We start from the raw sequence: 23,338 nt of genomic DNA on the forward strand, positions 1-23,338 counted from the left end.
ACATGCGCACTTCAAGCAGCGTGAAATTCATCCTCTGCATTTAACCCATCTGAAGCAGTGAACACACACACACACACACTCAGAGCAGTGGGCAGCCACACCAGAGCGCCCGGGGAGCAGTCAGGGGTTCGGTACCTCGCTCAAGGGCACCTCAGCCCAAGGTCGCCCCACGCCAACCTAACTGCATGTCTTTGGGCTGTGGGGGAAACCGGAGCACCCGGAGGAAACCCACGCAGACACGGGGAGAACATGCAAACTCCGCACAGAAAGGCCCTCGCCGGCCCCGGGGCTCGAACCCGGACCTTCTTGCTGTGAGGCGACCGTGCTAACCACTACACCACCGTGCCGCCTGTGCAAGTAGTTAAGGTAAAATTTTACGTTTATAGCTCTTTCTGGAGTGTTCAACTTGAGGACTATCGCATTTGATGCTCCAACAATAGTCAGCCATCATATGTACATCCCATCTACCCTGATAACGTTCTTCAATAACCTTCAAACAGTCTTACTACAGTGGAATTTTGCTTATCTGGAGGGTAAGCCGTGGAGAAAAAACTTGACGTGCTAGAAGAAAAAAAAAATGACTGCAATTTTGGAATCAGCATGCCAATTTTAATCAGCATAAAAATCTAACTCAACAGAAATTTTTCTTCAAATTGTTCCCCAGTGTTATTTTCCAATAACTGCACCTCCTGAAGTGTTTTATTCCTCTTGTACTGCTGTAATTTGCCAATGATTGCAACAGCACACAGCTCTTATCCACTGAACAACGTGGACAGATTAGTTCTCATCGTACACCATCATTCCCTCACCTGCCTCCCGTTTCTGTCTAAATTAACAAAACAAAAAGAGCTCGTTATGTTACTGAGAAACCACAAAGCACAAACTCCTCCATCCCCAAGACTGTCACAGGAAACTTGAATGAAGAGCTGAGGAGAGGAAAACGCACCCCATCAATGATTACACAAACACATTTTTCATTGTAATATTGTGACATCTAAAGCTGTTGAGATTTATTTAAAAAAAAAAATGTTATAAAGCTCAGCAGGAGTCTGAGTGAACCTGTGCAACCCTGTGTGACCTCTGAACTCTCACCCATCAGGAAAGATGACCGGCACAGTGAGGCGGTCCAACAGAGCCTTCCCCACAGTTTCCACTTCTTCAAACACGTCCACATCCAGCAACCCGGCCTGGTCTGGGCTCTCTCTCAGAACCTGGGGGGGGGAGAGAGAGTTATTGTGTGAAACGTTACAGAGCTCCTGACAGCCGTGCCAGGGACTTTCAGCTTCACTCCTGAAGCCAGAGTGTACTCAGATCTCCGAGAGCAGCGTCAATTATTCTTACACACACACGCCAGAGTGTGAAATCACCAAAAAACACACCCATCTTCCTCCATCACACAAACACAACCTTCAAAAGGTCAACAGCCGACATTTAGAAAGTGAAATGCACATAGAGATGCAGAGTTTTCAAGAAACTGAGGAGAGAACATCAAAAGCAGCACTTGGACAGGCTCCAGCCTCTCTGTTTACAGGTAAGAGACAACAAACAAGGTAAAGAAAGTCAGCAGGTACACAGAAGGAAAGCAGCACAAAAAACCCCCAAACAAATCCTTACACACACACACCTTCTACACGAGGAACATGTTTCACACTGAAACCCAGAACACACCCAATATTTTGCAATAAACCTGGGCTGATGTCTAACAGATGTTGGGATGTTTATAGGATTTGCTCAGCAGCTTTCTATAGGAGAGAACTTATTTGGGAAATGCACTGGGAAGCTTTTGCTAACTCGGGTGATAAAAACATCTTTTCTGTTCAACACGAATGAATAATGGCTGAGAAAAAGTAGTTTTAAACAAATTACACGCTTACAAAACCCACACTAATCTTGGGACATGGCACTAAACTGATCATGTCCTTTTACAAGAAACAAACAAGGACTTAAATCTCATTCTGGGGAAAAACGTGATGCCGTCACATTCCAGCAGGAGTGTTAAAGACGCATCGTGATTCACAACGTTTCCATGATCATTCTGTTAATTACGCATTGAATGTAACCGTGCTGTAAGAACGCCAGAGAACCCAGTCTGCCCCACCCATACACTCGACACATGCAGAGCGCACGCTGATCACATGACCGTGTTCTTTCATGGACATCCTGCAGCATTACTGCAAATTATCTGCACTTGTGAAGTGACCAACAGCTACTGATGCACACTGCGTTATACGGTGACAAAATCAGGCTATAATCATTAAAACAAGCTCTTCAGCAGCCCGGTGCTGCTGGGACGTACAGGGCAGGAGAAACTGGCTGTGAGGGTGGGCACTTTAGGAGACTTCGGAGCTCCATTTCTGGTTAAAAATGACCTCAGGTGCTGTGACACAGCTCATCACACTTGAATCAATCCTTTTCCTCAGGTCAGCGTTTGTATTCAGTCAAATTTTGGGTAGAACTTGTATATTTATTTAGTACGAATATGCAGGTGATTATAGGAAATCGAGCACTCTGATTGGCCAGGAGATTCAGACCATTTCTCAATAATCAGCTCGGGCAAAACGGCTCCAATCGCTTCGTCGTCACCGTAAGTGAGGAAGAATTACAGATGAAAGAAAACGCTGTTCCTAAAAGCACTAAAGATGCTCCGAAGTTTGGTCTAAAACTATTTAAAGGTAAAAGTGGGACTGGGGTTTATTTTATCAGTTTTACAACAAAGTATTTTTATGTGAGGTCTCTTGTACAAAAAAAAAAAAAAATTTATGTGCTTAACAAATTTATTAGACCACCTGTCATAAAAGCAAGAAAACACAAATATTTTAGAAATCTCTCAAAAATTTGTTTAAAACTAAAAACAGGGATGAGAGTGGGTGGTCACCAAAAAAGCAGAAAACAAGATGGCGCCCGAAGCCAGGGGTCTGGGAGGGATACCCCCCCCCCAGGAACATTTTGGAAAATAAGGCCTTACAAACCACTTTTCCTGCAATCTGAGCTGTAGTAGATAAAAAATCTGTTGTCTTTTTTATATATTTACATGAAAATATGTTTCAAATCAATAGGAGTATTGTTTGAATTCAAAATAAAATCACATTCTACATTCAAGGGTATGGTTATAATTTATGATCAACAAAAATGACAAACTAAATCACATTAAACAAAGTTTTATTAATTATCAAAATGTTCATATATTAAATAAAATGTCTTAGGGAGACTGACCTTTTCTCCCTATGTCCTCATTAGTTGCATATGATTTCAAAGTCTTTAGAAATATTTAAGTTTTCAAAACTGTCAGCATTAATTCAGATTTACTGACCATCATATACATGTTCAATGTATTAAATCAAACGAATGCTAAGTTTATGGGATAATGTCTATGTACACTTTATACAATTATTTACAGCTCACAGTCACTTCTCATTTTCATTTAATCATTTCGACGACTTCTTCAGCTTTTTGGCCAAAGACAAAAGCTCGTCAGTCCTCTCTCTGTTTTTTATACCAGCATCGATTTCACGGACCTTCGCTTCGTCTCGCTTGTCAATTGTATTTGGCATTTTGAGTAAAAAAGCCGATACGAAAGAGAAACGTATTTTTGAAGCGCAGCGACGATAAACATGTGCAAGTTTCGATAAAATAGAACAGATGCGGGTACTTTTGTAAGAACTGTTATGATTGGCTTTTGTTCTCTCCCACACTCTTGTAAGAACTGTTATGATTGGCTATCATGCTCTCGCCAGCGATGTTTTGGCCAATTACATTGTAGATAACACGTATTCTACCGCGAGACTTAGCGAGACTAAAGATGGCGAAAATATAAACATGTAACATCGTCGTACGCTTGAGTATCACGAAGGAACATACCCCAACCCCCCTCAATGAAAAAAAACATCTCAACGGATTTGGCATAATATCGATTTTCGCTCAGAAAAAGCGGAAATCCGCCGAAAACTCTCATCCCTGTAAAAAGTTAATGGTTATTTATTAGGAAAATAACAAAATGAAACAACTAAATAGTTTTTGTTTAGATATAATAACCAAAAAACTGAATATTTTGTATGGCGTCCTTTGGCCTTGATAACGGCTTGCATTCTTGCCGGCATTGTTTTTACGTACTTTTCAACAGTCTCTTTTGCTGTCGTGTTCCAAATAGTTTGTAACTGTTCCCAGAGACTCGCTTTGGATGAAACTTTTGTTCGATCTATTTTTGAATCCACTAAATCCCAAATCTGTTCAATAGGATTCAAGTCGGGACTTTGACTTGGCCAGTCCATCAGTTCCAGTACTCCAGATTCCCTTTTCTTGGTCAAATAGTCTCTGCACAGCTTTGCAGTGTGCTTAGGGTCATTATCTTCTTGGTATACGAACCCACGACCAATCGGTTTCAGTCCAGAAGGGATTCCATGATGCACCAAGATGTTGTGGTAGACCTTCTTGTTCATGATGCCATCGATTTTCACTAATTTGCCCATGCCGTTTACAGAAATTGAACCCCATACCATAACGGAACCTCCACCGTGTTTCACTGTGGGTGCAATACATCTAGCATCAAAACGTTCTCCAGCTTTTCTACGGACATAAACACGATGATGCTGGCCAAAGAGTTCAAACTTTGACTCATCCGTCCAGAGTACCTTCTTCCAGTCATTTGCAGTCCAGTGTTTATGCTCCCTGGCAAATCTGAGACGTTTCTGGATGTTTGCGGTCCTCAATAACGGCTTCTTAGCAGCTATTCTTCCCTGTAAGCCTTGTTCCCGCAGTCGTCTGCTTATGGTCATTCTGGAGACTTTTTCGGACTCTGATCTAGACCTATTCATCTCCGCATGAAGATCAGCAGAGGTCTTCCTTCTGTCTCCAGTACTTAAAATCTTGAGGTGCCTGACATCTGCTTCAGTCAGCTTTCATTTTCTGCCTCTTCCTTTGCGCATTTTGTAGGTACCAGTCTCGCCAGTGGAATCCAAAGCATACTTGACCACACTGTGAGAACACTAAAGCCGCTTTTCCACTACCAACGCGGCTGAGTCGGGCTGAGCCGTGCTGAGTTGGGCTGAGTCGAGCTGAGTGGGGCTGTTGGAGTTGCATTTCGACTACAACCGCGCTGAACCGTGCTGGCTGGAAGTGGGTGGACACATTGGGTGGAGTTAGCGAAAGTGGGTGGACGTCACGTGATGTCGTTAGGCGGCGCAAACAGTGACATCAGTGAGCTTTTAAGCGGTAGTCTCACGACCCGGATAGTAAACAATAAACATGGAGGACATGGAGTCGTTAGTGTTGCTGGTCTTGGTGCTGTGGCTTGTTGTCGCCGACAACGCCAACAGATACTGGCAAGAGCGTATAGATGAGGCGAGGCGCATAAGGCTTCAGAAATTCTCGTAATTCGTAATTCTTCTCCTTCCGGGTTTACGGTGTTTACAGATCCGAGGACACTCCTCCTCACCAATCAGTGCACAGGGGAGTGTCTGCTCACGCCCCTAGCCTCACTCGGCTCGGTTGGGCTCGCTTCAGCCCCACTCCAAAACCGTGCGAGTTTTGGGTGCTGAGCAGGGCTGAAGTGAGCTCAGTCATGCTGCTCTGAGGTAGTCGAAACGCGAGCCGTGTCGGGCTGAAGTGAGCTGAAAAAGGGTAGTGGAAAAGGGCCATTAATGTCTTGCCCTATTTGTCTCAAAGACCATCCAGCATCACGGAGTGCTTTAATGCGCACTCTTTCCTTTTCAGTCAGTTCTCTGCGTTTTGCCATTCTGAACAGAAGTGAGGAACTTCAAACTGAACTCACGGTTTTTATACCCAAATGTGAGCTGACAACCAGGACGTCTTTGACAAGTCAGAAATTAATCAAGCATAATATTTGAAAATTGAAACTAATTTTTCTACTTAGGAATGCAAGTAAATAACTGTAATTTGGCATTTTAATAAAAAAAATAACACTGTACTTTGCTATTTAAAAAAATAAAACAGTAAATTAAAAAAATTCAGATAACAACACTAATTTTATTTTAGTGTTAAAAATGTCATTTCAGTTCAAGAATATGCACATACTGGTGGATTAACCATTTCAGAAACAAACTATTTTGGTGATCACCATTACTGTATATTTATGGTTGCTGTGGCATAAATCTTAAATCAGGTGGTGGTCTAAGAAATTTGTTAAGCACTGTGTGTGTGTATATATATATATATATATATATATATATATATATATATATATATATATATATATACACACACACACACACACACACACACACACACATACATACACACACACTAACTTTAAAAACGCACATTGATAAAACTTGCTGAATGCGTGCTGAGTTTATCTCAAGAAGAAAAGAAATGCATCACAATGGAAAAATAACTTCGTTCCGCCCGAATAAGTTCCAAATCTGTGCTCAAATCAGAATTTAAGGGAGTTGTACTCAATAACGTACAATATGACTCGGGTAGTCAATGACATGGACAGGCTTTAATTTTCAAACAAATTTTGCATACACTGTACACACACAATCTTGCCTATAAATACCCGGGGGAAATGATGGGAAAATTGTCATTATTGAAGACGCCACGCCTAAGCCAAAATCAATGTGAACAGGCCATCGGGATGTCGCGTGCCGGAAGTACACAGACAGAGGTCGCCCGGCACTTCGGTGTTCATCATTCGACCATTTCCCGTTTGAGTCAGCGTTACAGACAGACAGGGAGCACCAGGGATCGTCCACGCCCTGGTCAGCCTCGAGTCACGACGCCAGTTCAGGATCAGCACATCAGGCTAGCTCACCTCCGTGACAGATTCCTGACCCCCTCAGTCACTGCTGCTGAGACCCCTGGACGACACAGACCCAGAATCTCCAGCATGACGGTCCGAACATGGACCAACTGTCACTTTGAATTTTTTTATTGTGAATTAATTCTTGAGTTTGACAATAAATGTCCTTTATCCATGTTTCAAGATGTGTGTGCATTACATACAATATCATAAATTTCAAATATATGCATGGATCTAAAGTGATATCATGTTGAATTCCATTGTGCGTTTTTAAAGTTACTTAGTGTGTATATATATATATATACACACACAGAGAGAGAGCGCTGTTGAAAGCAAAGCAAATTTATATTACTTATTGTCTAAAAATAATTTATCTTCATATAAATAATGCAGTTGCAAAATCAAGTAATAAAATGATTCTATAAAAGAAAAATCAGAATATGATGAAATCTCATAATAAAATAAATTATAATGAGACATTAATAATAATCAGCTGTAGTATATTACATTTATCCAAAAGCAGCCCAAAACAAAAACGTTTTAACCCAAGACTTAAAACCATCAAAATTTCTCTCGTGTCTGGTTTCACAAGGACGAGACGTGGCAAGTCTGCGCCGCGCAGTTATTACATTTGTATGCTGCTTTTAAAGATTTAAATAAATTATTTTTTTAATAAAATCACCCGTTTATTTAAGCAAACAATTATCCGGCTCAGTGAACACTGGTGAATAATAGCCTCCATTTTGTCTTTATTATTCACCGACATTCACTTGACCTTCAGCGAATAATGGCTCAATATTTATTTTTAAGATGTGAACCTGGAATACATTTCATTTACACACAGCACCATTGAATTATTTTAGCTTTACCCATACAAAAATGCACATCGTTTTGTATCGTTTAAGATTCAGAATTTTTTTTTCCCCCTAATTAAATTTTGTTCAAACTATTCTGAGAATTGTATCATGACTCCGAACCCGAGTTGGACCCGTACCACAGTGTGACCAGTCTTTGCTCTCATCAGTGAATCTGGTAATTGTATTCCAGTAACTTAAATCCTATCTAGACTGTTAATTTCCATCATCATAACCGGCGTTTAAAGTCAGATGGTTTTGCGGTCTCGTACGATTTTCACTGTTGTGTCATGACCGTACTGAGATGACCGGATTTCTCTGTGCACAGTGTGAACCCGGCTTTGATCTAAACCCGTCTGGTTCTGGCTACACGGTTGTGCACGAGACACCGTGTTTACTCTCCAGGCAGGGGCGTGAACCCACCCTCTCAGCAGCAGCGTGGAAGTCTCGGGCTGTCTCCAGGCGGTGCTGGCGCTCGTCAGCGGTGATGGTGAACTGCTTCCACACGCGGTTCAGCCGGGGAAGTGTGTCGCCCGAGGAGCGCGTGGCACAGCGCAGAGACTGGCACAGCACCACGGTGGCCTGCAGCAGCTGCCTGCCGTAATCGTATGTACTCTGAACAAACGGACGAGAGAGAGTTACACATGTGCCACTTAAAACAGAGCAAATATTTATATTAGCTTTTAAAAAAAATAATAATAATTGATAAACCCTCCATTCGGGCTGCCGGCTCACATACAGAGGCAGGATCTCACACACACTTTCCTCAGGATGATCACATTCATCCTGAGTGCAGATTCAGGAACTAATCTTGGCAAACATGTAATCAAACGTACTCCTGTAAGACACAGTGTTTGGGACTGGACTGACCAGGCGTCCTCTGAATGCGCCTTCGGATCAGTAAGGACAAAGAAAATCGTGATTCTGAATTTGAATATTAGTTCGCTGGCCGTCCTACCCCACACCCAGCCTTGGATTTCGCTCCGTCTACTCAGGTTTAAAGCTGTACCTGAAGGAGTCGAGATGAACGATTCGGAGGATTATTACACCGCAATGTAGCGACAGATAATAAACACGTAAACCACGTTTTTAAATCGTGAACCTCGTTGTGCACTGAAGGCGTTCCCTCATTCAAAATGAATTAATCCTTTTACAGTGGATCATTCCTTAATACTTGAATATAAAAGGGGGGATATTTTCTAAAATGTAAATTCATTAAATTAATAAATAATATATATTTAAACTATTACAAACTGGATGGATGGGATTTGGCCGTGCCGTTAGTGTTACCTGTGCAACATCCACGAACTTCCTGTGTTTCTCCAGAAGGACTTTGGTCTCCTGTGTGTCGTCTCCCAGCCTGATGTGGGTCTTCAGCAGAGCGTCCAGCAGCTCAGTGAGCCACTCGACAGCCTGAGAGAACCAGGAACTCCAGATTACTCACACAATACTGCAGTCATAACACTGGACCAAACCAATACGCTTCTCTTCTCTGGAATGGAGTGGAGACGCAATCAAAAGCACAAAGCCTTGCCCTGAACGGATCACGACACACTGATGCATTAAAATATTAAATTAATAAAACATTTCCATTCTGCTCCATTTGATATGCCTTTCAGAATGATTTTTTTTTTTACAGCACTGACATTCCATCATGTTCCTGTACCCGACTAGTGGGCAGAACGTTAAATGCAATGTGATGAGAAGTAACACTAGACACTGGAGCACTATTTCTGGGACATTTACCAGTACACAGTGTGGCGTCCCACTTTAACTGCGGCAGTCAAATTACACAAGTAGCTTCAATTACCTTGAGTTTCTGCGACAGCGAAGGCAAACAACCTCCTCATAACCAGAATTAAACCTTCATTTCATCTGCTTTACGAACAATACTTACCTGATGCTACAGGACTGGTACGAGTGTCCAGTTACAGGGTGCACACGTACTTTTTTTTTTGGTAGTAGAGATGCTCTGATCAGCTTCGTAAAATCATGATCAGAATTGGACAGCAGCATAAACGCCACCTAAATACGCTTTCGTCTACCTCCCTCTTTCCGTCCAAAACGAAACACATGGACCATATTACAAAACGTGTCCTTGACAGTACTGTGGGTGTTTGATACTGCAGCATGTTTACTGACACATGGCTCGTCCTCAGGGGTCGGAAACGCACAGAACATTTATTTATTCATACAAAACAAACACCCACACCATCCATCCATCCATCCATCCACTCACTGAAGGATTGATTGATTTCATTAAGTCCCAGATTTATTCATGGGTGGGGGATTCATTCATTCATTCATTCATTCATTCTTCACTGATGGATTTACTTTATTGATCCCAAGCTGGGAAATTGTTTTACAGCAGCAAATTATCAGACTTGCAAAAAGAAAAAGACACACCTGTACAACATAAAACAGAATTTAAACACCCCCCCCCCCCCCATACACACAGGGGCAAAAAAGTATTTAGTCAGCCACCAATTGTGCAAGTTCTCCCACTTAAAAAGATGAGAGAGGCCTGTAATTTTCATCATAGGTACACTTCAACTATGAGAGACAGAATGGGGGGAAAGAATCCAGGAAATCACATTGTAGGATTTTTAATGAATTAATTGGTAAATTCCTCGGTAAAATAAGTATTTGGTCGCCTACAAACGAGCAAGATTTCTGGCTCTCACAGACCTGTAACTTCTTCTTTAAGAGGCTCCTCTGTCCTCCACTTGTTACCTGTATTAATGGCACCTGTTTGAACTCTTTATCAGTATAAAAGACACCTGTCCACAACCTCAAACAGTCACACTCCAAACTCCACTATGGCCAAGACCAAAGAGCTGTCAAAGGACACCAGAAACAAAACTGTAGCCCTGCACCAGGCTGGGAAGACTGAATCTGCAATAGGTAAGCAGCTTGGTGTGAAGAAATCAACTGTGGGAGCAATTATTAGAAAATGGAAGACATACAAGACCACTGATAATCTCCCTCGATCTGGGGCTCCATGCAAGATCTCACCCCGTGGGGTCAAAATGATCACAAGAACGGTGAGCAAAAATCCCAGAACCACACGGGGGGACCTAGTGAATGACCTGCAGAGAGCTGGGACCAAAGTAACAAAGGCTACCATCAGTAACACACTACGCCGCCAGGGACTCAAATCCTGCAGTGCCAGACGTGTCCCCCTGCTTAAGCCAGTACATGTCCAGGCCCGTCTGAAGTTTGCTAGACAGCATTTGGATGATCCAGAAGAGGATTGGGAGAATGTCATATAGTCAGATGAAACCAAAATAGAACTTTTTGGTAAAAACTCAACTTGTCGTGTTTGGAGGAGAAAGAATGCTGAGTTGCATCCAAAGAACACCATACCTACTGTGAAGCATGGGGGTGGAAACATCATGCTTTGGGGCTGTTTTTCTGCAAAGGGACCAGGACGACTGATCCGTGTAAAGGAAAGAATGAATGGGGCCATGTATCGTGAGATTTTGAGTGAAAACCTCCTTCCATCAGCAAGGGCATTGAAGATGAAACGTGGCTGGGTCTTTCAGCATGACAATGATCCCAAACACACCGCCCGGGCAACGAAGGAGTGGCTTCGTAAGAAGCATTTCAAGGTCCTGGAGTGGCCTAGCCAGTCTCCAGATCTCAACCCCATAGAAAATCTTTGGAGGGAGTTGAAAGTCCGTGTTGCCCAGCGACAGCCCCAAAACATCACTGCTCTAGAGGAGATCTGCATGGAGGAATGGGCCAAAATACCAGCAACAGTGTGTGAAAACCTTGTGAAGACTTACAGAAAACATTTGACCTCTGTCATTGCCAACAAAGGGTATATAACAAAGTATTGAGATGAACTTTTGTTATTGACCAAATACTTATTTTCCACCATAATTTGCAAATAAATTCTTTAAAAATCAGACAATGTGATTTTCTGGATTTTTTTTTTCTTCTCATTTTGTCTCTTATAGTTGAGGTATACCTATGATAAATTACAGGCCTCTCTCATCTTTTTAAGTGGGAGAACTTGCACAATTGGTGACTGACTAAATACTTTTTTGCCCCACGAGTTTGGGCACCCTTGCTGAAAGTGTGTGTTACTGTGAGTAGTTAAGTGAGCAGAAGATGAACTGATCACCAAAAGGTATAAAGGTAAAGACGAGACATCTCTAATATTTTCTGCAATATTATATTTTTATTTCCATCATTTACAGGCGTAAAATACCAAAAAATGAAAAGGACCTGCCTGAAGCAAAAGTTTAGGCACCTGACATGGTCAGTATCTAGTAACACCCCCTTTGGAAAGTATCACAGCTTGTAAACACTTTTTGTCTCCAACTAATAATCTTTCAGTTCTTACCTGGGGGATTTTCACACACTCGTCCTTGCAAAAGGCTTCCAGTTCTACAAGTTTCTTGGGCTGTCTTCCATGCACTGCTCTTTTGAGATCTATCCACGGATTTTCAATGATGTTTAGGTCAGGGGACTGTGAGGGCCCGGGCAAAACCTTCAGCTTGGGCCTCTTGAGGTATTCCACTGTAGATTTTGAGGTGTGTTTTGGATCATCGTCTTATTGTAGGACCCGTCCTCTTTTTAACTTCAACTTTTTTACAGATGGTTTGATGTTTGCTTCCAGAGTTTGCTGGTATTTATTCGAATCCATGCTTCCCTCGACCAGTGAAATGTGCCCTGTGCCACTGGCCACAACACAACCCCAAAGCATGATCGATCCACACCCATGCTTCAGAGTCGGAGAGGTGTTCTTTTCCTGGAATTTGGCACCCTTTTTTCTCCAAACATACCTTTGCACATTGTGGCCAAAAAGTTCTATTTTGATTTCATCAGTCCACAGGACTTGTTTTCAAAATGCATCAGGCTTGCTTAGATGTTCATTTGCGAAACTTCAGACACTGAATTTTGTGGCTCGGACGCAGGAATGGTTTTCTTCCGATGACTCTCCCATGAAGGTCATATTTGTTCAGGTGTCACTGCATAGTAGAACAGTGCACCACCACTCCAGGGTCTGCTCAAGCTTTCGGAAGGTCTTTTTAGATTAGATTAGATTAAACTTTATTGATCCCTTTGGGAGGGTTCCCTCAGGGAAATTAAGATTCCAGCAGCATCATAACAGAGAAAAGGAGAGTGAACTTCTAGATAAATTAAATTTTGCAGTCAAACAGGGGTTTTTATTTGCCTTTCTAGCAATCCAACGAGCAGTTCTTTCAGAAAGTTTTCTTCACCTTCCAGACCTCACCTTGATCTCCACTGTTTCTGTTAACTGCCATTTCTTAAGAACATTACGATCTGAGGAAACAGCTACCTGAAAACACTTTGCTACGTTCTTGTAGCCTTCTCCTGTTTTGTGAGCATCAATTATTTTATTATTCAGAATGCGAGGGAGTTGCTTAGAGGAGCCCATGGCTGTTGATTTTAGGGACAAGTTTGAGGAGTCAGAGAATTTATACAGCTTTGAAATCTGCATCATCTGACCTTTCCTAACAAAGAATTTGAACAAGCCACAGCTCAATAAGCTAATTAAGGTCTGGAACCTTGGGAAAATTTACCTGAGAGCTCAAATGTATTGGGGTGCCCAAACTTTCGCATGGTGTTCCTTTTCTTTTTTCACTCTCCAATTGTACAAAACAAAAGTAATACACAAATCCTGCAGAAAACGCTGAAAAGAAATGTCTCGTCTTTACCTTTATGCCTTTCGGTGATCAGTTCATCTTCTGCTCACTTAACTATTCACAGTCATTTTCAGCAAGGGTGCCAAAACTTTTGCATGCCGGTGTGTGTGTGTGTATATATTTTATATATAAATAAATGTATTATATCAGTGGAGGAAATGATTATTTGATCCCTTGCTGAGTTTGTAAGTTTGTCCACTGACAAAGAAATGAACAGTCTATAATTTTAATGGTAGGTTTATTTTAACAGTGAGAGACAAAACATCAAAGAAAATCCAGAAAATAACTTCATATAAAAGATATAAACTGATTTGTATTTCTTTGAGTGAAATAAGTATTTGAACCCTCTGGCAAACAAGACTTAGTATATGGTGGCAAAACCCTTGTTGACGAGCACAGAGGTCAGACGTTTCCTGTAGTTGATGACCGGGTTTGCGCACATGTCAGGAGGAATTTCGGTCCACTCGTCTTTGCAGATCATCTCGAGATCATTAAGGTTTTGAGGCTGTCGCTTCGCAACTCGGAGCTTCAGCTCCCTCCACAGGTTTTCTATGGGATTAAGGTCCGGAGACTGGCTAGGCCACTCCATGACCTTAATGTGCCTCTTCTTGAGCCACTCCTTTGTTGCCTTGGCTGTATGTTTTGGGTCATTGTCGTGCTGGAAGACCCATCCACGACCCATTTTCAGTGTCCTGGCAGAGGGAAGGAGGTTGTCACTCAGGATTTTACGGTACATGGCTATGTCCATTCTTCCGTTGATGCGGTGAAGTAGTCCTGTGCCCTTAGCAGAGAAACACCCCCAAAGCATAATGTTCCCACCTCCATGCTTGACAGTGGGGATGGTGTTCTTCAGGTCATCGTCAGCATTCTTCTTCCTCCAAACATGGTGAGTTGAGTTAATGCCAAAGAGCTCGATTTTGGTTTCATCTGACCACAGCACCTTCTCCCAATCACTCTCGGAATCATTCAGGTGATCATTGGCAAACTTCAGACGGGCCTGCACACGTGCCTTCTTGAGCAGGGGGACCTTGCGGGCACTGCAGGATTTTAATCCATTACGGCGTAATGCGTTACCAATGGCTTTCTCGGTGACTGCAGTCCCAGCTGCCTTAAGATCATTAACAAGCTCCTCCTGTGTAGTTCTAGGCTGATCTCTCACCTTTCTCGTGATCATTGATACCCCACGAGGTGAGATCTTGCGTGGGGCCCCAGACCGAGGTCGACTGATGGTCATTTTGTGTTTCTTCCATTTTCGAACTATTGCACCAACAGTTATCTCCTTCTCACCCAGCTTCTTGCTTATGGTTTTGTAGCCCAGCCCAATCTACAATCTTGTCCCTGACATCCTTAGAAAGCTCTTTGGTCTTGCCCATGTTGGAGAGGTTGGAGTCTGATTGATTGATTCATTCTGCAGACAGGTGTCTTTTATACAGGTGTCGATTTAAGACAGCCGTCTTTAACGCACGTAACGAGCTGATTAGGAGTGTCTAACTGGTCTGTGGGAGCCAGAACTCTTAATGGTTGGTAGGGGATCAAATACTTATTTCACTCAACAAAATGCAAATCAATTTATATATTTTACAAAATATGATTTTCTTTTTGATGTTTTGTCTCTCACTGTTAAAATAAACCTACCCTTAAAATTATAGACTGTTCATATCTTTGCCAGTGGGCAAACTTACAAAATCAGCAAGGGATCAAATTATTTCCTCCACTGTGTGTGTTTATATATACACACACACAAAAGTAAAAAGCCATGGAGGATTACTCACCTGTGAAGCATCCTCTTCACATTTGAAAAGCTGGACCATCTGCAGCATCTTCAGCCGCCTCACGTCCACCATGTCCTCGCACCTTTAACACACAGTTCAGCACAATCAATAACGGTCAGGGACGCTGCAAAAAAGCTGCACCGTTTTGTTCAAAGCTCTCTTCCACATTTCACATCAAACACTTCAGCAGCTTGAACCATCCTGCATGCTGAAGAGTGATGGCTGCAAGAAAATGTACAAAGGGGCAATCAGACGCTTGGTTAATATTTAAAGAATCTTCAAGGAGGTACGCAGCACCCTGGGCTCACTTTTTGTTTATAAATGCCTTGAGACTTCAAGAATGGTACAGGAATAGTTTTAACAATAAATCTAATATAGTAACTTTTATGATTAAAATGATTCATACTGTTTAGGTAGCGGTCTGAGTGAATGACCTTGACATCTGTGACGTCACCGCGGTAAGGCTATCGGTCTCTGGCGGGTGCAGCAACATGACAGAAGGTGGATTTACGTTGCATTCATGGCCCAAGAATGTTCAAACTGCAAAGATTTGGATGCGTTTTGTGAGAAGTTCACGAGCACAGTGGGCGCCTATGAAGTGGCCTCTCCTCTGCTCTGCACATTTTACTGAAGACTCGTACGAGACCTGTGATCTGTTGAGGAGTGTTGGCCCATATTGAAAGAGGGTGCAGGACCAACAATTAAAGGAAAAGAAAACTACAAGAAAATGAAAGTAAGTTCAGTTGCACCAGTTCTCCTGGAGTGTGAGCTGAGCAGTAATGGCGGAGTACTCAATATGGAGAAAATGGAGAATGAGTGGACCAGCCGTCAGATTTCTCCACTGAATATGCCCCCCCCCCGCTGGATATGCTCGTCTCAGCAACAATATCTTGTCCTTACGTGGAAGAAGTGAATGAACGAAGAACTGAAAGTCAGATTGTTTCAAAACAAATCAGCCACAAGCTCAGCCTTCAAGAAGCAAGAACACAGACGGGGTAAGATGTGACTCATCACAACACCGCCACTGTTCGTTTCCCTGCATTTAGATTAATCCATGTAACTTGTATTGTGTGTTTAAGTTAGCGGTATAAGATTATTTAATTTGCTTCAGAATGTGATTGCCTCAGTTCATCTGATTATTTAATGAGCCTTCTACGTTTTATCAGTGAAAATGCATGCATGTACATGTGTGCTGCATAAGCTATAACACCCATCCTGTTTTAATGAGAGTCACATGAGCCTCGGCCTTAAAACGGTTCCCGCTGTGAGGTCATGCACTCAGGGCTGGCTGGCTCAGCGGGGCGGCTCCAATGCCAACTTTGCGGTCGATTTTAACTCTCAAAAATATATATTTTTATTCCCATTTATGCAGCATACAAGAGTCAAGGATGGAGACACTATCCACTCAGAATTTTTTTTTAAAAATAAAGGCTCTGCGTATCTGCTTTAAGCAATTAAACCCTAAAAGCTGCAATTACTGAAATGGAAGAAGGCGTGAGGGTTTAAAAGATGCAATCTGATATTCAAATGAGCAGCAATTATATACATACTGTGCTCTGAAAGTATTCGAACAGCTAGGCCAATAAGTTTTTTGTTATACCCTGAAGACATTTGGATTTGAGATCAAAAGATGAATGAAACCGTAGCTCAGAATTACAGCTTTCATATTTACATCTCGATGCGTCAAACAACTTGGAAGGCAGCACTTTTTGTTTGAACTCACTGACTGTACAAATGATCAAAAATACTGGAACATGGCTGACAGATGTGGGGTGTTTTTTGCCCAGCTGTGTCCTGTTAGATTGATTACTTAAAACAATTTATAGGGTTTGAGTATCGACTCTTGGTTTGAGACCTGGGTTTTGCCTGTGAACACTGCATGTGAACTTTATCCTCACGTGGCCTCCCTTTATGTTGCTGAACCATACGAGCCTGGTTCGGTAAAATTTGGGGGCTCATCCGGGATCTCTCTTTAATGTTACCAGACCAGCCTTGTTTGTGAACATAGCTTCACGGCATAGTTCAGGCGGTCACTTTGTTCCAATAATTTTGCTCACCTAACTTGGGATGGTCTACAACCAAAAGTGCCAGGCTCCAAGTTGCTGATCACGTCTAAATGCAAATATCAGGAAACAAAAGCTGAAATTTTGATCTACCGCCTCAGTCATCATCTGATCTCAAAAACTACATAATTTCACCTTCCAGTTCCAGTACTTTTGGAGGGGACAGTGTGTGTGTGTGTGAGAGAGAGAGAGAGACACACACACACAGCTAAAAGTTCAGCAACACTGCCAAGCAACAAGCAGTGTTTGAGCTGAAAGATTCTCAGTTCTATGCACATTCAGTATAACGCTGTAAACTTGGGGGGAAAAAAATCCAAATTAATGGTTGAAACGATTCCTCTGACCACACCTGCGTTGCCTGTGGCCTGATCATGCTTACGAAAGTGAATATAGTGTAATTAACAATTATTCCAAGAAACTGAAACATGCGCTGCTCGCAGCTATAATCCATGTACGATGAGATTGAGTGGAATAACTTTTATTCTGTCCACATTCACTGCACTTTGAGAAATGGAGCCTTATTTGTTTTTTGCAAATTCAAGAAATAAAAACTTTATACAAAACGCCTGACAAAATTTCCGCTGAGGCCGACTTCTTAACACCCTATTGATGGCGGCATGAATCGACTTTAGTGTTGTATTTTTGTAGAAAGTGCCGTCTCGCTGTCGTGCTGAGGTATAGAACAGCTTTAGACATTTATTTAATTCTTCCTCGGACATTTCAGTTCTGTCATTTTCAAACTTCTTTGAGCTTTTGAACCAGTCTAAAACAATTCAACACGTTTTAATGCTTAAAGACGAAGAATGTAAACAAGCCGGCAAAATGACAGGAGCAATTTGTGAAAAATGCGATAATTCTTGGGGGGGGGGGGGGGAGATGATGATGCGTTCTTCTCATCAGATACTTTTATTCCATATTTTGTTGCTTTTTATTTTTTAGGGTTTTGGTTTCGAGTTATTTCGTCCTCAGTTGGTTCAGCAGCACACACTGCCATTGTTTTTTCTCGACTCGCAGTATACGAGCTGATATCCTAGTAGTAGAGTAGCCAATCAGAGCGCACGATTGCTCATATCCAGTGAATGTGGACAGAACAATGATCGTTATACCACAGCATGGTCGAATGGTCAGATTGTTTTAGTATAATAGCACGGCTTGTACAGTAGTCCTGGCTATAACATGGACAGGTGAATATCAATGCCCTTGTTCTAAGGAGTTATTTTTTTCTCCAGAGACTTTTCAGTCAGATGCTCCACATATGGTCATCATCTTGGCTTCTTTATTTCAGGCTCCTGTTCACGTTTTTCAGGCCCAGAAATATGCTCTACCTCCAGCCAGAACACTGCTGCTTTGCTCCTTTTCCTTATAAGGCCACTTACAAGGCAAACGTATGACTTTCAACAGTAAGCTGGCCTGAACAGGAGAAAGACTTGTTTTCATAACAATTATAATTAATTTCCTGTCTAACAGAGGCCTTTTAAAATGACAAAGTGCTCCTTTAACAGCAAAAGCTCAAGCATGAACTATAAAAGAATGGAATAAGCATCACTGTTGACACAGATCACAGCTGCACACCAACGCGGTCCTGTTCGTCAATCACACGAACTGTGAGTGTTTATCTGTAATTCTGAGAGAGAGCTGAACCTCTGCTTGCGCAGCTGCATGTCTTCCATGACGCTGTGGATGTGGTCAATGTTCTCCTTGTTCTCGATCTGCATGTCTTTTCCATAGAACCAGGACGTCTGGTTAGAAATCTGGTCCAGCAGCACCTGACCCTTCTCCCTCAGGCCCTGCAGAGCTCCCTCTAAAACACACACACACACAAAATTGCAAAGATATTCAACCTCCCTCAGTCTCTCCGTCTCCATTTGCAGACAAATGAAAGTGATGACAATGATGTCCTCACCGACACTCTTCAGTTTCTCCTCCAGATGTTTGAGTGTTTGCTGAATGGCAGCTCCATCAGCAGGAGCAACATCTGCACAGAGCATGCCCAGCAGACCGTCCAGCTGCTGAGAGAGCTGGAACAATGATGAAAACAAGATGGAGCCTGCATTAATAATCATCAACACCATCGTCCGCAACAGGAGAGGACAGATCAGAGCTGATTCCTACTAACCTTTGCATCACTTTCTACTGAAACTAAATCATACAAAACGCCTCATGTTTGTTTCTTTGGTTTTGCGCTGAAGCCAACAGGAACATGGAGCGAAACAATAATATTGCCTGACAGAGACATTATATCATTAAAAAATTTCTACCATTTTCACGGGTCACGATTTTTGACGTAGAGCCTGAATTATGGCACGCGTGTAGATCCCACAGGGGGAACACAGCCCTGGGGTTTGATCACAACAATGGTTGCTATGTAGCAATGCTCCAGACTGCATTTTCTCCTCATAGGAAATGTTTCACTGGGTGTGCTTTCGCATGATTTCGCCTTTTTTAATTCTGACATAAATGACCATGTTTTAATCTTTGAAATATTGCTCCTCCTACTGAAACCCTAGCAACCACTGGTACAGTGATGGCAACCAAATGACACCCGAGCCACCAGTTGATTTTCCTTAAATGAGTACATAGCATATAAAAATTTACTGGAAACCACTGGGATCATGGACACACCACCTAGAAACACCAGAGGAAACGTAGCCGGAAATGGCGATGAAGGGCCCGAGCACCTCTGGTTCTGCGACCCGTCACACGTGGTGGTCAATACAATGCACGCACATCTGAGATGTCCGGGGGGGGGGATGGGTCTGTGATGTGTGCACCACCAGTGGTGAGTTTTCAGGCACACATTTCCTGTTTGCATGGCTTAACATGCAAATTTATTGTTTCACCTTTTCAACATATCGTAAATCCGTTTGCAATTCAAAATCTGCAACATCTTGACATCATGTATACCAAATCTGGCATGAATCCAACCAACCGCCTAGGAGGAGAACGTCAAAACGCACAAAACCAAAAATAACTCACTTCCTGTTGAGTGCGGCTAATATAACGTACATCATAGACATATAAACATAAACGCCGCATTGAGCTGGTGGCCCGTTGCTGGGATACGTCAGAGTGTCCGCCATATTGGATGTGGCAAATCTTCCCCGTAAACCAATGCAAGTAAATGGACTGAACTTCATAAAGCACCTTTCTACAATAATATTTAACTCGATGCCTTTTATTCACCCATTAAGACACACACGTATATATTTGGGAAACAAACAGGCATCAAAACAACACATATAACTAGGGCTGGGAATATTAACGCGTTAATCGCGATTAGATTAATGTAAATTGTGATCGCGAATATTTTTTTTAATCGCGATCAGAGTTTACCAGCATTTTCCGCACTTCTACCATCCACATGCAGCTCCTCTGGTTGTATTAATTAAACTCATTTTCGGTTAAACGCGCTATTTCGAGTTTGCTAGTCTTTTGTTCCTTCTACGCATCCGTAGGCAGCTCGAGCGGAAGCATGTGGTTTCCATCGAGTCGTTGGCATTGGCATGGAAGGACACGCTGTTGTCTTCAGTTTAGTCCTCTTTTGTGATGGATAAGCAACGGTTTTCTGGACCTCTGAATGGTTTGTTTGAATTTAAGTTATGAAGTGCTTTGTATGGTTATTTATTTTTTTATGGTGACATTTTATTTTTGAAGAGAGTGGCCTGACATTACATTGTTCATAGTCAAATCTGAAGTAGAGACAAGTGGGTCTACATGGCACTTTTTCTGATTTTTTTCTTGTGTTCATTTATTTACAATTTCTCCAAAGTAGCCAGTCATTCATTCTTAATACTTGTTTTCCTTTCTCTACACTCTTTTTGAAATAAAAAAGGCCAAAAGATAAATTCTGCTTTTGTCTCTGTCTTCATTTTATTCCAATTTAAGACACAATGGTCAGAAATACTTTGCATTGTGGGTTTAACTTTAGATTCGAACGGTCTTACTGCAAAATATCAATTTTACACATGCAAAGTAAATCAAGATTAATCGCGATTAACTATGAAATTTCTGAGATTAGTTGCGATCAAGAAAATTAATCTTTTGACAGCCCTATATATAACTTTTAATGTGATGGTTATAAATAGTGTGCGAAATACCCGTCAATATTCAGTGTGACCTAAATTTCCTCAACATGCAGCAGGCCTATACCGGAATCAAGCTATCGGAAACTTGTGTTTTTTTTTTTTTTATTCCGCTGCTACTATCGTAGGCTACTAACGATATCTACACATCAAGGCATGTTTTGGAGCTCAGCGGGGATCGTGTAGAATAATGTGCTGTGCTTACGCTGCTGAAGCCGTGCTGTGCCGTCTCTGCATCACTTTCATTAAATGCCGTGCAGATAGGCTATAAAATGTCTCCCAAAACAATTTTTGCAATATACAGTGCTATATGGAAAAAAATTAAATAAAACCATATTACAGTGGGATTGCTCCATGTGATTGCTTCACAGTCTGACATGCTTCCAGTCTCTTCTATTTTTGAGTGTGCCATCACCATCTGACAGCTGGTGGTGAAATTGGTTGGGTGGGCTATGAAATAAATTATATTCGTTGTTTGGAGACAGGTTTCACCGAGCGGCTATTATGCGCGAGACTTCATATTAGCCACAAAGTCAGAAAAATCTGTTCGTAAAATTGTTATAATGACCAAATACAATGAAAAGTATTTTTCCAGTCTCACCTGTGAAAGGTAATCCCATGTGATCTCGTTTGGACGGTAAACCTGTTGGTACAGTTAAACGCAGCACATGAATGAGGCATCTTTATTCTCCGCTTTGCCACATCCAATATGGCGGCGAGGATGACGTATGATTCTACGCGGAAGGCGGCGTCTATGTTTATATGTCTATGATGTACATTACAGTTTTGTTTGTCTTGGATCACCCCACACACACCTACCAAATTTACACGGATTGGTGAAACTATATACTGGACAAAAGTCTCAGTGGTGGCGCTACGGAGTCCCCCGGAGCCAAGCTTCGGTCCCGGAGTAGCAGTGGCCAGGACTGATGTGTGGACCAAATTGCATGAGTTTTCGCCCATGGGAACCACCTCAAAAATGGCCAAGTCTTGAAAAAAAACTAAAATAAATAAGAAGCTTCAGGAAAACATGGCATTGCTTGCACCTCTGATGCTTGGGCCCTCATCACTTGGGGCCCCATTATAGCCACCTAGAAACCAAGCGGAATATCATAGCAACACCTTGGAATAGCAAAGCAACCACCTCGCAACCAAATGAGTTAACACAGCAACATTCAAACATTAACAATTAACCTTTCAACATACCTTTAAACTTTTAGGCTTTACATGCTGAACATTTAAAAAAAAAAAAAAATGGCGACAAAATGCTGGACTATTTAAATCTTTTCACACATTTAGCGAGTTCTGTCAAGCCAACATCAAAATTCATCCATGAATTGTCAACACCTAGTTTAATTCCCTCATCCAGTTTTTTTTTGCAGATATCCGTATATACGGTTTTCGGTTCTGGAAATAGCAGGCTGAGGCGTCATTTCTTTTGTGTGCAGTGGCTCAGAGGTTACAGCACTGCTAAGAAGAAATTTAAAGGACATGGGACATGAAACATAAAAGCACGCTATATCAGTTTCTTTCCATTAAAAATATTAATTAATTGCATCAACAAATACAAAATTATCTATTAAATTCAGCAAAATCGTTATATTCGTGATGATTATATGGCATTTCTGCTCGAGCTCCGATATGCATATTTTACAACCGGAAGAGCCGCTGTCACGTGATCATACGTCACAAAAACTTTCGGGTACAGCACAAGCGGGTAGATGAATATGGAGAAGTGTGAATCGTGATGATGACGAATGCGACAAAATAGTTTTTGTGTCTTGGATGACAAGAAAATTGTTTCGTTTTTAAGAGTGTTTAACATACATTGAACATCATGGTGTATTGCGACCTCCCAGTCAGTCAGACGCGCTGTTACTCCTGTTAGCAATGTAGCTAGGCTCAGTATGGCCAACGGTATTTTTTGGGGCTGTAGTTAGATGCGACCAAACTCTTCCGCGTTTTTCCTGTTTACATAGGTTTATATGACCAGTGACATGAAACAAGTTCAGTTACACAAATTGAAACGTGGCGATTTTCTATGCTATGGAAAGTCTGCACTATAATGACAGGCGTACTAACACCTTCTGCGCGCTTCGGCAGCGCATTGATACCTGCACTCGGAGTTGTAC

General features: G+C 41.9%; 1 protein-coding gene across 2 annotated transcripts in view; it reads right to left on the minus strand.

The window, feature by feature from the left end:
• sestd1 (SEC14 and spectrin domains 1) overlaps positions 1-23,338 on the minus strand; it is a 151,742-nt gene that overhangs the window by 3,912 nt on the left and 124,492 nt on the right. For both annotated transcript variants that reach the window (XM_060928949.1, XM_060928948.1), the window contains 6 exons: positions 19,028-19,142; positions 18,766-18,925; positions 15,062-15,143; positions 8,902-9,024; positions 8,035-8,226; positions 1,093-1,211 (listed from right to left, as the gene is read on the minus strand). In XM_060928949.1, the coding sequence (XP_060784932.1) occupies positions 1,093-1,211; positions 8,035-8,226; positions 8,902-9,024; positions 15,062-15,143; positions 18,766-18,925; positions 19,028-19,142 (791 nt within the window). The remainder of the gene's footprint in view (positions 1-1,092; positions 1,212-8,034; positions 8,227-8,901; positions 9,025-15,061; positions 15,144-18,765; positions 18,926-19,027; positions 19,143-23,338) is intronic.

This window comes from Neoarius graeffei, chromosome 9 (genome assembly GCF_027579695.1).
Source record: "Neoarius graeffei isolate fNeoGra1 chromosome 9, fNeoGra1.pri, whole genome shotgun sequence".
Lineage (NCBI taxonomy): Eukaryota > Metazoa > Chordata > Actinopteri > Siluriformes > Ariidae > Neoarius > Neoarius graeffei.